General features: G+C 37.6%; 1 protein-coding gene across 1 annotated transcript; it reads right to left on the bottom strand.

Annotated features, from left to right (window-relative positions):
- Window positions 1–8,226: 8,226 nt before the first annotated feature.
- LOC116192238 lies at window positions 8,227–10,831 on the bottom strand. The gene is made up of 2 exons (XM_031520719.1): window positions 10,515–10,831; window positions 8,227–8,726 (listed from the first exon to the last, which is right to left on the bottom strand). Exons 1-2 carry the CDS (start codon window positions 10,776–10,778, stop codon window positions 8,538–8,540), a joined length of 453 nt encoding a protein of 150 aa, XP_031376579.1. The 5' UTR covers window positions 10,779–10,831; the 3' UTR covers window positions 8,227–8,537.
- Window positions 10,832–17,149: the final 6,318 nt, after the last annotated feature.

The following is a 17,149-nucleotide window of genomic DNA, read 5'->3' as shown; positions in this document are numbered from 1 at the left end:
AAATTGATGTATTGGGGGGGGTAGATATTGACAGAGTATCATATCCAGAGATTGATGACTTATATGTTAAGCATGAATATAGAAAACCAAAGAAGATCTTCTGGTTGGTTCTCGGGTTAGAAGTGCATGAAGGGCTAATGGATTTTGAGACAGACCAAGATGCTCACACACTGTATGCATCTGTTAGAAATGTGAGAGAAATCAAGTTCTACTTCATCCAAAATGAAGAAGAGACTATTGTAGCAGAACTTGCAAATTGAGTTCTGCAATTTGTAGTTTCTGATGAAGATGACGGTGAAGATGAAGAACAAGATGAAGATGCATGGGAGTTTGAGTATGATAATTTTGATGGTTTAGATGATAGTGATTCAGATGATGCATTAGTACCAAGGAAAGATGAGGATGAAGATGATGACTGTATTGGTGATGATCATGATGCGTGAGAAGGTAGAGGGGTTGCAGCAGTGGACAAAATAGTGGAAGCTTCAGGGGAAGTTGCAATTGAAGAAGCTGGTGAAGAAGCAAGGGAAAAGGGCGGGGAATGAACCAACATAGCTGAATCTTGTCGTGTGAGAAGACTTAAATGGAGAGCTTGTAATGCACTGAACAGAACAGCAAGTGAAGAATCATATGATCAAGCTGCTAATAAATTTGTAGAGGAAACCGAGTATCACTCAAAAAAATTACAAAGTCTGAAGGGAAGTGATGATGAATATGATAAAAGGCTTGCATTATTTCACGACAATGCAAAATATGGTTAAATGCAGCTTCAATTGGGTATGTTATTTCCTAGCTTGCAGGTTTTCAAAGAGGCTGTGAAAAATTATACAATTTCAATTGAGGGGGAAGTGGTTATGCAGAAGAATGATAATACAATGATATTTCCTAGCTGGGTACAGATCACTGATAGGGTTAGATGGGTGCTTTTTGAAGGGCTACTATGGAGGCACTCTGCTAGCTTCTATCACTCAGGATCCAAACCACTTGTTTTATGTAATAGCATATAGAGTTGTGGAATAGGAGACTAAAGACCGTTAGAGCTGGTTCTTGAAAAGGCTACTTGAAGACACTAGAGATCCAAGCGAACATGGTTGGGAGTTTATATTATACATGCAAAAGGTGATTGTCTTTTGGTTCATATTGCAGTTTCATTTTTCATATTTTTGTGTATGGATCTAACTATTACGCTTTATATTTTCTTTGACGGGGCCTTAGGGAGACAATTAAGGAATTATGCCTAAACACAATTCATAGGTTCTGTGTGAAATATCTAGAAGCAAATATTTGGAAAAATTGACACTGTAGATCTTAGGAAAAAGCTATGGCAATGTGCTAAATCAAACACCATGGGAGAGATTGAAAGGCATTTTGAGGAACTTAGATGTATCGGTGAGGAAGCCTATGAACATCTCGGGTTGTTGGACAAGCATAGCTGGACCATGGCAACCTTCAAAGTACATACCAAGAACTAGAGCTTGTGCAATAACATGTTTGAGCAGTTCAATGCTGCTATTGTGAAGTATCGATGAAGACCTATCATCACCATGTTGGAGGAGATCATGTTATATTTGATGAGGAAGATGAACTCTAGTAGGAATCAGATTGCAAGATACGAAGGTCTAATCACACCAACTGCCCAGTCAAAGTTAGAAATAACAAAGAATGATAGTCACAAATGGCATGCTCTTTGGGCTAGAGACCCTGACCTTGTAAGGTTTCAAGTCCAACATATATACAGTAGAAACCATCAACATGTTGTTGACTTGAAGATGTTGACCTGTTCATGTAGAGAGTGAGATTTGTGTGGTATCCCTTGTAAGCATGCAATAACATGTATGCAGTTTGTTGGCATTGATGCAGAGAAGCATGTCAATCCTTGTTATTCTAAGGAAACATAAGAGAGGATTTATGTTCCGTATATTGCTCTACTGAGAGGTGAAGATCAATGGATGAAACTTGGTCTAGAACCTGTTGATGCTTTAAGATTTGCTAAGGGCGGTGGTCGTCCAAAAAAGAAAAGGTCTAAGGCTAATGATATGCCTCAAAACCTATATTAGTCTAAAAGGAAGTATAAGGAAATATAATGTGGAAGGTGTGGTGAGAAATGACACAATGTGAAGACACGCAATGGTACAACATCAAAAGATAAGTAAAGGAAGAAGGCTAGGACTAATACCACCCCAAGTGCTTCAGCCATACCTCTGAGACTCGACTTACAGGAGAGGAAGTGCAGGTATGCTAACTTCAACTATATATTGTCACTCTTTATATTGTTTATCTGTGAAATTGACAAACTATTGCTTTTAGGGAGTGACATCAAGCATGGTCGAACAGATATTGATGATGTCTCAACAAGCAGACAACATATTTCAGCCTACCATGCCTAATCCAGCACCAATGAGATTTCAGAAGCTAGCAATCAGACCATTGAGGAGAAAACCAACAACAAATGATTCAGGCAACGGTGCAGCAACGTCAATTTCACCAACTCAGACTCAGTATTCAATTGCACCAACCACGTTAGTTCATAATATTATTGTGCATGTGGGTTTTTGTTCTTATGTGCCTGTGCTTGTACTGGTGTGTTTTGGTGTGCTCATGTGCTTGTGCTGGTGTGTTTTTGCTGTGCTCATTGATGTGCTTGTGCTTGTGCTGGTGTGTTTTGCAGGAAAATGATGTGCTTGTGCTACTGAACTTTGCAGTGAAATGATGTGCTTGTGCTTGTGTTACTAAACTTTGCAGGGAATGTTTCCATCCATGTGTCAGCAATTGGCTGATGGCCTCTCCAATGCTCATGTTGACTAAGCACCAAGTGGATCTAAGAAGCCAGCAAACAAACCGAAAAAGAATTTAAGGAAGCGAAAGAAGTAGTCCATTTTGTATAGTGAAGACTGTGGTTTGGGAATACTTTTGGTAATGTTAGGATTATTTGTGGCCATTGGATTTTGATACCATTTTGTATAGAGAAGACTATTAAGGAATGAGACTATTGTCCATATGTATCTGTGGCCATTGGCTTTGGACCATATTTGCATTTTGTCCACCATTCTAACGACTTTCAATATTGGCAAATGTATATAGTATATGTTGTATTCTATCATTTCCATAATGCAAGTTTTTTTTGTGCATATGGTTTACAAATTGCAAGTTTGATATGGTATACAAATTGCAAGTTTGATATGGTATATTGATTGCAAGTTTGATATGGTATACTTATTACAAGTTGGAAATGCTATATAGATTGCATTTGCTATACATATTGCAAAAACCAATGCAAGTTCTAAATTGACAAATCAAATTGCATATGGTATATAAATGGAAGACGAAGATGGAGATGGACAACAAATTGCAATATATTCCAATTATACAACAATACACACCAAACAATACAGATGGAGAGGAAGAGGGACAAACGGACAAGAACTTGGCAAACGAATTTCATTAGCAACAACAATACAGACCAAGTCATACACAGGGTTGAGTTAGATAGTAACTTGCAAAAACTTCCAACTTATTGCTCTAAAACTACCATAGCAATATAACATATCCTAACTAACAAAAACAACCCACAATCCAACAAGCAACAAGCTCAGAACCACCACATAACAATCCTCACAACTAACAAGCTCAGAACACGGCAATCTTCACAACCAATACACCCACTACAATTGTCAAAATCCACCATAGCCGACCTAGCTTCTTCAGTTGAAGCTCACACTCTACAATCCTGCTTTTTAGCAACATCATATTCCTCTGAAGTTGGTCTTCAGTTGAAAAAGTTTTATGAAGTTAGTCTTCCTACTCAAAATACCTGTAGGTATGAGCTTCATCCTTTCATAAAGGACACCTGTAAAATGGTCGATCGGGATTTGCAATGGTCTTCGAGATCATCCGACATACTCTTTGTCCACAATAACAAAGAATTGACCCAACTCCGAAGATGCTTGAATTGCAATTTGAATGGCAACTCATGCTCGATTTCCGATCTTTGTTCATCTCTTTCCTCCACAATTAAATTGTAATTGGAGTGGCAAGTGATTAAGGATTCTTTTCCTCACTTAGAACTTCTTCCTTCCTTCGCGATTGAACTGTAATTTGACTGCCTAGCCTCGAACTTCTTCCTTCCACTGTAATTGGAGAGGTCAATCTCGAACTTCTTCCTTCCTTTGCGATTGAACTGTAATTCGAGTGTCCAGCCTCGAACTTTTTCCTTCAAAGCGAATCTCTTCCTTCCTCTGCACTAGATTTGTAATTGGAGTTAAGGTTTCAAATTTGGGGGTGTCGATTCACAATTAGGGCTTGTAATTGGCAAATTGGGGATTTCTGGTTACAGGCTATTAAGGGGGCTTCTAAATGCATTGTTTTTGTTGTTGAGGGTTTGGGGAGAACGACATCGTTTAGGGCGGACAGGTAGGCGAGGAAGACAACAACGTCGTTTTTGGCAATTTGGAGGGGGATGGTTAATGGAGTTAGATCCAGCTCATCCGCCACGTGAGATTTCTGTCACGGTTGACACGCATAAAATGACGACATGACTAAAATATCATACGAGTTAGATTGAGGGACGAAAATAATCGTAAAAATTTTTGAGGGACCAAACTTGTGGCAATGAGATTTTTCTAGGACTAAAACCACATTTGACTCCACAAAAAAGAGAGGATAAGTAAAAAGTATGTCATGGAATAATTTTTGTACGGCAAGTGTAACATCCAAAAGAGGTAGCTTCATACGCGAGTTATTTTAAAGTTTTAGAGATTAAATATAATACGTAGAAATTTTAAAATGTCATCTATTATTATTAAAAAATATATAATTAAATTTATAGTTTAACTATATCACTCTAGTATATATACTTGTATTTCGATTATAGGAAAATAACATATTACATTTGATTAAGTTCAAACCAAGTACATCAATGAATTTCTAACTATTCATAATTTATAAATAAATTTATAGTTAGACTATATTACAGCAGTATATATATTTCTTTCGATTATGGTAAACTAATATATTACATTTGATTAAATTCAAACCAAATACATCAAAAAATTTATAAATTTTTCATAATTTAACATTTTTTTAAATTAAATTATTATTAAGAATATTAGATATTCGATATATAGAAAATATGACTTTAAAAAATTCATGATAATGTTGGAGCTATATCTAATAATTATAAATTCGTTATAATTTGTATATGGAAATAAAAATTATTATCCTTTTTCTTCAATCCCTGGCTTAATAAGTCGTCTTGTTTTGACTATTTCCTAATCCTAATTATAGCATGAAAAGATTATTATCTGTTAGTTATACATGTTTTGAGTTTCCTACTAAAGACACAAAAAAGGGGGGTGAGTATTTCATAGAATAATGAGTGCCTCAATATAATTTTTGTACCTGTTAAAAAGATATCTTCGTATATAATAATTATAATTTGTATTTGAATTATATATACATACATAGCAAAAAGGAAAAAGAAAATTCAGTTATTTTCCTAATTTTAGTTTCCGTTGAGGCAGAAATTTTACAAAATAAATTCAACCAATCTTATCTTTTTCTATGAAAGAACAATCAAGTTTCTCATTGACACATGTATGTATACAAATGCGCAACTTGCCCTATGAAAATTATTGGAAAAAGTTATCGAGAAAACGCGGTTGAGAAGTAAATATTGAAATGTATTTCTAAAATTTTTCACCAGTAGTATTACTTACATAATTCTAAATTGTAAGGAGGTTTAGAATATTTAAAAACTTTCACATATTTTATGTTAAAATAAATTCCGCACAAGGTGCGGGTTTATTAGCTAGTTACAATTATGCCACCACAATAAAAATAAGTATCGTGCCCGCACCTATTTCATAATCTTTCTTTTTTAAATTGTCGTCCATATCTATATCTATATACATATATATTATATTTATATGAAAGTTGAGAGATTTCCGACAAAGTTGAAGAGAGTAGGATTCGAATTCCATCTCTATATATACATATATCCTATTTGACTTTCAATAAAAAATAACTTCTCTTCCTACACTTATTTTGCTTTATTAAACAATTAAAATCTCAAAAATATATAAACTACTTTTCCTATAAAAAGATGGTCCATTTTTCTAAATAAATAAATTTTATCTTTAATATTATATATTCTATTCGTATTTCGATAATAAAAAGGAAGAAATATATAATGGTCCATTTTTCTAAATAAATAAAATTTATCTTTAATATTATATATTATATTTGTATTTCGATAATAAAAAGGAAGAAATAAACAACTTCGATGCCTACACTTATTTCCTTTTATAGGTGACTCAAAATTTTAAAAACACAAACCATTTAATTTATAAAAGGGGTATAAATTAATTTTAAATATTACATATTTTCTGGATTTGTATGAATAAAAAAGGAGTGAGAAACAAATTCGATTGATCATATATCTATTTTTGTTTTGTAAAGTAATCGATTTACCATGAATGCCGCAGAGGGTACTGGCCACTTTGTGAGCTCCTCAAAATTGATTTAAATATTCAAAATGCACATAAAATTGTGCAGCTAGGCATGAATTGAGGTGGTGCTTATTTGGATAGAAAGTTGTATAGAGATGGAAAGGAAGTGAAGAAGAAGAAGAGAGAGTTCATAGAATGATAGAAACAAATTTCCAAAAATTCTCATATACAAATTCCCTTCTTTCGTTTTCCTTTAATTTTCAAACAGAGAATAAAAGGATAATTTCGTCGCAAATTTGAATGATGGACATTCTGTAAGCTTGTGTTGTTTTGAAAAATGGCAGGCATTATGAGGAAGCAAGAGGCGAGTTGAGCACATATCCTTTTTGAAAGTTTTGTCTTTATTTGCTCGGAGGCACGTCTGCCGACTTAATTGGAGCGATCTGTTCATTCATATATACATTAATACATATATATATATATATTATATATATAATTCAAGGATTTGTCCAAGCTTCGAATATTTTTTATTATTTTGACGATAAAATCATGGATCGGAAAGCAAGTGTCTAGTATGACAAGCATGTGAAGGACGGACAAGGATTGGTTCCGACACATCAAGAGGGGAACAATTAAAGGAGATCAAAGGTATGGTATGATCTAAACCATGTTGATTATGGGATGAAGGCAAGCTGTTTGTTAATGGTAAAGTAATTTCAAGTTCACTCCCATGTGATTTGGAGACCTCCAGGTCTCGAGTTCGAATCCCTTCAGAGGCATATGCTTGGATGGGCTCTTTGATTTGAGCCGGAGTTATCTTCGATTTCTGTAAACTATATTAGACCCCTGGTGATATTACGTTGACGGAATCAATACTTGTGCCGGTTGTTTAGTTTGTTTGACACGTTCGCGGTTAAACACGAGAGCCCGAACATTGCGTATCGAGTGACGATAATGTTGCCATCACTGTTGCCTACCATAAAAAATAAGGCAAGTTTTTTTTTTTTTTCTCTTGGGAGATGAAATTGATTTTTTTTCTTTCGATCTCCTTGAATTGGAGGATGAAGAAATCTCCCAATCTTGACTCGAGGAGATAAAACGAAGGTAAAAATATGATTACTTGAGTCTTTTTTTTTCCCCTTTATATACACGCACATGACTAAACACAACTAGAGCAGAGCTTCACACTTTTATATTTACTACTTAGTATAGATTTGACATTGCATGACTTGAAAATCTATTTTCTGTTTGCTAGTAGCACTTGATTTTGAATCAAAGAGGAAGAACATTGTTCCAAATTGCATATCATATCGTTATTGTGCACCGAGCGTGATGAGAGATAAACCATGGCATTTTCCTTTTTGATTTCTTAAACGCTAGGAGCTAAGGTTAGGAGCTCAGAAAGCTGGTCATGAGCCGAGCAAGAGAAGTGAGCTGTCTGAAGTGAAGCCCAGCGCACCGACATGGTCATCGAGAGCTGGAAATAACAAGTCATGAGTCATGTCGAAGGAAAGGACTTCATCGATCGAGGCTAGGGTAGAGCTGGCACTACAATCAGGATCAGAACATTTGTTGTTTGTTGAACCAGCACAATACTTGCTCTGTTCTAGTGTTTGCTGAAGATGATACTATCGCCTCGCGACTGTGGCAGTCGCTCCTCCTCAAATTCACGCTTAAAAGCTTGTTTGAATGGCAAGTCAAGAAGAGTTACGGAGGGTTATAATACAGCAAGCAGTTAAAGTAACCCTTTTCCTCTCTGTATGATCTCATTCAACTGGTAGAACTTGAAAATGATCAGGATCGGATTAGGCTACCATGTATTTGATGATATGATATCTGGATCGATGAAAGTCAGCAGAAATATCGAGATTACCAACAAAAACCAACGAGGCTACAGGACCCCACCTAAGCTTAAGATATTTACTGAATGTCCTTCCAACCTTCTGAAGAATTCATAATACTTACACGGACCACATCGACGGACTATGACTAGTTCTGCTCCAGAAACAATAATCTCGGTTTAAGCAAACTTACCATTTGTCTCCCTATCAAGAGAGGGGGGAGCTAGGAAGGTTTCGGGTTCAGGCGGGACTATCTCTTGGAGGGCCTCTTAGAATCATTCTTCCTCTTCTTCTTCCTCTTCCTCTTCGGTGGAGCCTCAACCTTCCTGCCTGTGTCCTTGTCTCCTTTGTCATCTTCATCATCCGCATCGATATTTTCGTCCTCTCCATTTTCTTCAGGCTCAGAGTCGCTGGCGTCTTCCTCATCAAGTTCCTCGTTCTGCATCATTAGGTCATATTCTTAAAGAGTTCGATGACAATCAATGAAGGTACTCCAGTAGGTTGCAGTTCGAGTAGCAACATCAGAGATCCGAATAAACAGATAATCCAACAGATACAAACTAGCCAATTACACTGAAATTCTTGAATGCAAAAGGTTGACCCAAACATATTGACCAGTGCTATGCTCCAGAGTGGATGGATCAAATAGAACAGAAGATTCCTATATGGGATTTTATACTCACACACCCATGTGAACTTGCATCAAGATAAACTCAAGAAATCAAATTGAAACTGCACCAAAGATATACAGCAGTACACTACTATTGGCACAAAAGAAACTCGCAAATCGAATATGTCAATGAAAGAATGCCAATTCCCAACTAACTAGAATAGAAGCATTTAAACCAACTGTCGGAGATTTCTCGCATTAAGCCCAAAAGACCCGATAGGCAGTGACGAGATCAATCGAAAAGAGGAATGGGCAATATATTTCCCATTTTTCTAGGGATTTCATTGTATCTTTTGAATATTTGAAAAGTGAAATATTCCTATGAGATATTAGGAATATTTCTAGGATATTTTAACTTATTTAAAAGGGAAAATATCTATATTTAGGATATCTTGGAGATATGAGGGATCTTGTATTTATATATACGGAGTGAGTCTCGTACTCAAGAGTACAACGTTGAGTATTGGATGAGATCTTTCAAGAATTCTCTTGGGAATATTTTCACTGTAAATACAACTTACTTGAAGTATCTCCAGGTTCAAACAAAATTGGCAAATAATAATAATACCTATAATTCAAACAGATAATAAAAAGAATTTTCTTTTGTTCGGCAACAAAAAGGAAATTAATAAAACAAGAAAAAATGATGAAATATACTGACCTCGATCTGGACAAAGCATATCAAAATTGACTTCTCAACTCTCAAGTTCAACTTAACAAATCTATATCTACGTCTATATATAATATAATTCAAGCTACTCCCACGAGAACATTCCATGTAAGCGTTTTTAGTAAACTCCCAACTAATGGTAAAGCATCCTTTCACAATGCTTCATTAAAACATATATATGAATCTCAAATCAAATTACATTTTTTTTTTCATTTTTACCCAATCTCTTTTTTCTCACCTAGTTTAATGGATTTAAAAATTTTATCATATTTATCCCTTCTTTTATTTTTCCTCACCAGGCCCGCGGAACGAGCGAGCAAAAATGACTTGTTATATTACAAATAAAAATAAGTAAATAAATAAATGAACAAATAAATAAAAGGAGAGGATCAATAATGATCCTTATATGTGGATTCAATCAACCTAATGTCTGGGTTCTCAGTCGAAATTATTTTTACTATATGACCTCTTGTGAGAGAAAGACTTGCACATTTATGAGCAAGAATAAGACTTTATTAGGTCCAAATCACTCCCGCAAGCTTCAGATCAGTCAGAGTTAAACCAAGCATTAAATTGTAACCCATTAAAAAAAAATCACATCTAACTAAATAAAATCGAACCAAATCTCGAACTTTTCGGAGAAAAATAGGATCTTTTGGGAGGAAAACAACTGGGCACAAGAGATCTGAACGATCTCTCAGCTCTACCATGAGCAACATCAACCAGTAATATATGTAGGCATATGTATATATATATGGAACTGTTTACGGACAGTGATATGTGAAGTGAACATGGAGTAGTGAAGCAGGAAAATATGTAAATTCAAGCAATGGAAAGAAGACAGATAAAAATTCCCAAAATTAGCGGAAAATTAGCTGAGATGATACCATAAAAAATAAAATAACTAGGAAGAGGAAGCTTGTCCGTATATCCACGAGGGACTCGTAGTGGCCGGTAGTCCTCGTCGTCGTCGTCGTCGACTCCGACATCCTCCTCCTCGTCCTCCTCTTCGTCCCCGACATCTCCGTCCGCAGACTGAGCTGGGGGGTACCGGAGGACTCGACGACCTCCTGGACGTCGTCGTCGTTCTCACCGGAAACCTCAACCTCCTCCTCCTCCGGGAATTCCACCTCTTCCTCCATCAGCGTCATCTTCCTCACACCACCAAAAGCTTTCTCCGGATAGGAAAAATCAGGGGAAAAGGTCGGAGAACGATACCCACAGAGGAGCTTTGTCGTTTGCTCTACCCGCAGCTCCGCAAACTTCCATCTCAGCCGTCCATGTGATTCACGCGGATCGCTGACGCGTCACGTGATCGGGCGGTTGTTGTTGCAGGATTTTGAAATAGTCGGGTGCTTCTTCGCGCTGGGCGGGTAAGTGGGTTTCGGTTAGGGTTTTTGGTCTTGTGGACCTATTGGTGGGTCGGCCCATTTAGTCTAGATTTGACCCAATTAATATTTTGGGCCCATAACCGTTCTAAATCCATAATAATGACAGCTCCGCACAAAAAAAAAAAGTACTTGGTGAATTTTTCTAATGGCCTTCTTCAGTTATAAGCAAGGGCATACGACTGATACAATTAAAATGGAAAAGGAGTAAGGTAGCCTCATGAGTATCGAACCCGAAATCTATTAGTTATTAGGCGAGAGAGTATTCCATCACGCTACACCTTTCATGATTTTTTTTATGGCCTTTGAAATACTATCGCTTGGCTTCATAAAAATTTATGTACATGGATAATTAGGTTGCGTTTGGTTTCATAGTAGGGTTTTAAAATCAGATTTTGATTTTGATTTTGAGTGGAATAAATGGGGCCCACCCTTTGACTTTGTATGAATTATGTTGTTTTGTTGTGGAAAAAAGTAATATAAATGGGGCCACTCTTTGACTTTGTATGAGTTATTTTGTTTTGTAGTTGGTAGAGTTAAGTTAGAATTGTGATTCTAAAATATAATCTTGAAACCAAACAAGCCCTTAGTTTTAATATTACAATCTCATAATCCATATTTTAGCAGCAAATAGTTTGTGTTAACTATACTATTGAGAGAATTGCTTCAAAAGTCATGAACTTTGCAAGTTTTCTCAAATCTAACATGAACTATTTTTTCCACAAAAATACATTAACTTTGGTTTTTGTCCCATATTTATCATACGACCATAATTCCATCCATTTTGGTGATAAGCTAATGGATACCGACATGGCAGACGGAATCCAACGTAATAGCTAACGGAGGTTAAACTCCAATAATAGAACGACAAATGGACTTGTGGCCCTACTCATTTTTGTGAAAGACTTCAATGTTCCTTATATTTGAAATTCTCCTCATAATCTTGTCTCTTTTCTCCCCTACCAATCTCTCTCTCATTCTCTTAGCTCCCATAGTCGAGCCTCCGACCACCACACCCATTGTTAGAGATGTGACCGAAAGGGAAGGAGGGAAGAGAAGGAAGAAACGTGGTTGTGGCTGGTGTTTTAGCGGGGATGCCACGGGAGAGGAGCTGGTCAGAGGATGCGAAAGAACAGAAGGAGTTAGTGGTGGCAGGATAGTATGAAGGGGGAGTGGAGGAGCAGGAAGGTTCGAGGAAGGAGGAATGGGCTGGAAGCAGTGGCCATAAGTGAGAAGTAGAAAGTGGGTGGTCCTAGTGAAAGATGAAGGAGGAAGCCAAAGCGACATTACCTAGAAGGAGGAGTTCGAAGCAACGATAACAACGGGAGGAAAGAGGAGCAGCAAAGAAGATGGAGGAAGTAACAAAGCAGACACAATAACAATGAGAGCATGGAGGACGCATGGGGTGTTGCAGCCGAGCCTAGCCAAGGAGAAAGTGATGGAGTGGGCTAGCAGTAGTGGTAGTGGCTAGGGGTGTGCAGGTCTAAGTACCCCGTATTTTTCAAGGTATTCGGACCCTACTATGTAGGTAATCGGTTCCAAGATTTTGGAATCAGACCCTACCATGTTGAAACCTAGAACCGGACCACACACGGAGCCTATATTATACCATAGGTTCCGGACACTCAATAAGAACTTGTATATATATATATATATATATATATATCTTTTTTCTCTTCAAATACAATAATTCAATTATATAAAAAGAAAAAAAATCTCATCCACAATGACAAAAGAAAATTGAATATCCACAATAAACGAGTCTTGACGAGTGGGAAAGGTCAAAGGGGATGAGGAAGAAGAGGCAGGGACGATGATTACTAACTCTTGGTTTAGACATAGGACTTGACTTCATTATGTTTATCAAATATAAAATTCAAGTTTCTATGACATATAAAATAGTAATAAGAAAAAGAAACAGGGTCCACATACAAGTTCTGGGTACCTTGTATAGTAGAACCGGAAACATAACTGTTTTCACCTGTTCAATAATTGTTATTCGGATCCTACTCTATTATTTTTTTGATTTACCCAGATCTTACCCTAAAAGTTAGATTCCAATAGGTTTCGAATCTACTCGGTACCCATGCACACCCTTAGTAGTGCAAAAGGTGCGCAACAGTAGTTCGGGACTGAGGAGGAGAAGCGGTAGAGGAGGAAGGTTATTGGAGGTGGTGGCAATAGTTTGGAGGGTTGAGAGGGAGAGTGGAGCCGAAGGTGATGGTCCGTTGATGGAGTTGGCAGTTAAGATATATAAATTTAAAAAAATTGTAAAAAAAAAAGGGATACATGTCCCGTTCTTAGCGATGCATATCCGTTTTAATGTTTTACTTAATAATTAATGTTTTACATGACTTCGTTTTTTTAAAGCCCTCAACTCTTTGTTTATTATCTTTTAATCTACTTCGATAACTAAAATCATGATAAGGGGATTTGTGTATTTGTCCATATTCATAGTTCATACTTTGGAGTTGTCAATGAAGGTCATGTAATACGATCCGCCACCAAGAGGTGTGACCGGTGCTGGTCCCCATAAGTCACTATGTACCAGCTCCAATTTCTATTCCTTCAAAGTGCTACCAGCTTTCGAAAAACTGACTCTTTTCTGCTTCCCGAATACACAATCCTCGCATAATCCAAGCTCAACTGTTTTTAGACCTGTTAGTTTGCCCTTTGAACATAACTGTTTCATCCCCTTCTCACTCATGTGGCCAAGCCTGCAATGCCACAAATCTGCATCACTGTTTGCACTAATGAGTGCAATGTTATCATGGTTGTTCACGGTCATGTATAGTGTACCCTCATTCTTACCTCGAGCCACCACCATGGCCCCTTTGATTATTTTCCAGGAACTAGAGCCAAAGGACAGGTCATAACCCTCGTCATTCAACTGCCATACAGAAATCAGATTCCTCTTCAAACCAGGAATGTGCTTCACACCACGCAACTGCCATACGAGTCCATTCGGTGTTTTAATCCGAACATCTCCTTTCCTTGCGATCTCCAAAGGCTCATCATCAGCAAGATAAAACTTACCAAAATTACCAGAAGTATAATTCTCCATAATATCGGCATTAGGGCAGGAATGAAACGATGCTCCATAATGCAAAACCCACGATTCCAACGGACTGTTGACACTCAAGATCAGTGCGTCGCTAATCTCCTCTGTTGCCACGTTCGCTGAGTTGTCGTCTTTCTTTTCCTTTCTCGGTGCCTTACACTGATTCTTGTAATGACCACGTTTCTTACAATTCCAGCAGTCAATTGAACTTTTGTCTTGTCCTGACTTAGATTTATTTCTCGACTTCGATCTGCCTCGATGCGAATTCCCTGATTCTGATCTGCCTCTATTTTTTGTACTCAAAGCTGATCCCGAAGTTTTCCCTAATTCTTTTATGCGAATTTCTTCACTAATTATCAGATCTCGAACTTCATCAAACTTTAATTTTGCCTTCCTCGTTGAAGCACTAACAGCTGTGACCGTTCCGCTCCAACTTTCTGGTAGAGATGACAATAAAATTAGGGCTCTTACTTCGTCATCAAAATCGATAGCGACTGAGGTCAATTGAGCCGTTATCAAATTGAACTCATTTAGATGTTCGGCAACAGCAATACTCTCCGACATCTTTAGGTTAAACAGCCGCCGCATCATATGAACCTTGTTTGCCACTGATGGCTTTTCGTACATATCGGCTAAAACCTTCAGTATACCTTTGGTGGTTTTCTCCTTCGCTGTATGAAATGCCACGTTCCGCGATAGTGGCAAACGAATCACACTCATCGCCTTCCTATCCAACACCTTCCATTCCGCTTCTGCCATCCCGATTGACTTATTCTCCAGAGGTTGCCACAAATCTTTACCGTAAAGATAATCTTTGATCTGCATCCTCCAAAACCCGTAATCCGATCCATCGAACTTTTCGATCATCAATTTTCCTCCGTCCATCGTAGATTGCTCCGATTCAAACCCGAGCTCTGATACCAATTGTTGCGGAAAATATACGATAGTATAAGACAATATGAACGAAAAAACAAAAGGGACACACGAAATTGATTACCTAGTTCGTCAGAAATTCTAACTACGTCTGGGGGCGCCGCCAAGCCAGGTATTCCACTATTTTAAGTTAGGGTTACAAGAGATATAAACTGTTGTTTATAAAAGGGAACAAACCCTAATTATATCACCAATGGGCCAAATTGCCTGTTCCAGGGCGTGGTTTGGGGTGAGATGCAGGTGCTCGAGGTTCAGATTGGTCATTGGAGATGTATTGTGGCCATTCTCCAACACCTTCGGATGCTTCTCCTTCATACAAGAAACCGTCTGCTGCAATTAAATCAAGCTTCCATTCGCAAGTAATGAACTTTAGTCATCGTTTGAGAGAGAAATCCTTGCATTATCAGCGTCAGGTGAATGATATTTTAATAAATAATGTTTTACAGTTTACACGTCTAATTATATATATATATATATATATAATTGTAACTAGAAAAGGTAATAAGACCGATTAGTTTATTCTTTTTTACTAATTAAATAATATATTTAGATTAACTCTAGTAATTATGAGATTTAGTCGGACAATTTGGTCCGATTTTTGGGAATCCGACGTGAGTTGACCTCGGAGTGAGTCATTAAGCGGCCTTGTTCTTTTTCATAATTAAGCGGGCTTTAGTCATATATGGTACTAGAAGGTTAGTTTAAAATCTCGAAGGAATGTATCTCAAGTCTTATTTAATATTAGACGAGTCTTATTTAATATTAGATGAATAACGTTCCATTGAGAAAAAAAAAAAAGGGGGCAAGGAAGAGTCTCTTTGCAACCCGAATCAATCGAGAGCTTACCCTCCATTTGGATCGAGGGAAATGGTACTCTACTCTATTAAGTATCCAATTTGTGACTTTGTATTTTTTACAATTTGTGTGGAACATTATTTAATTTGTAAATCCTTAGTTATAGCTGTATTTGATTCTATGATCATTTTTTTTTCTTTATCTCTATTAGGCACAGTCATTTTTTTTTTTGGTCAGTGGTGAAATCTCGCATTACTTAACTCAAAAAATATATACAAAGTTTACCAAATACACCACAGAACCAGAGCTCAACAACTGAGCAAACAACAAAATAACAACTATAAGAACTCAAAACAAGCTTAAACTGAAGCTTTGGTAGTGTCATGATCTTCATCTTGACAACAAAAACAATCTGATTAACCATCTCTGCTACTGTCTTGGATTTTACTTTGAAAGATGCGGCTATTCCTCTTTAGCCACACACAATAGACATAATGACTCCAAAGCAACTTTTTAATAATAACATTAATGACTCCAAAGCAACTTTTTAATAATAGTCCTACTCTTTTGAGAGATGATCCATGTTGATTCTGAGGCCAATCAACTCCATTCCTATGAATACCAACTCTGCCAAGCACGCTCCTCCATATTCCTCTAGTGACATCGCAGGAAAAGAAGAGGTGCTCTCGCGTCTCCAGCTGTTGCTTACAAAATTCGCAATGACTTACTTGGACTGAAGTATTCCATTTGAGTTGCCGATGCCTTGCGACAAGTTTGCTCATCCAAGCTAGCCAACAAATAAAAGACACCCGGGGTACATGACCTCTGAACCATATGGCTTTTGTCCACTCAACACTGCAATCTCTCTCACGAGTGTGCTCCCAGGCGCTTTTAGAGGTGAAGCTCCCCTTTTGATCCGGTCTCCGTATGACTGATTCCCTGCCAGAGGTGGATATTCTAGCTACCATGTCCATAATGTGGGCACCTCGAGAGTTGGAAGTCCTAGGCCAATGCCATTGCCCCCTTCCATGCACTGCAGCTACCTTAGAATCCCGAGGAATGGAGGGGAAACAGGCAAAGACCATTCGTACAATATCTAATCAGAGAGCCAACAGGTAGCCATGCATCATGCCAAAAGAAGACATTACTACCTGCCCCAAGCTTGTAGCTGATCAAAGGCCTCATGTGATCCCTGAGCTGAAGTATCTTCCTCTAACTCCAAGAGCAGTCAAGAGGGACCTTAACTGTCCAAAAACATCGACACTCAAAAGGTAACGACGCACCCAGGCCACCCATAAGGATCCTGCACGAGAAAGAATAAGCCATATGTTCCTCATTATGCCCA

This window comes from Punica granatum, chromosome 1 (genome assembly GCF_007655135.1).
Source record: "Punica granatum isolate Tunisia-2019 chromosome 1, ASM765513v2, whole genome shotgun sequence".
NCBI classification, from domain to species: domain Eukaryota; kingdom Viridiplantae; phylum Streptophyta; class Magnoliopsida; order Myrtales; family Lythraceae; genus Punica; species Punica granatum.
This window is presented reverse-complemented; position numbering and strand designations above follow the sequence as displayed.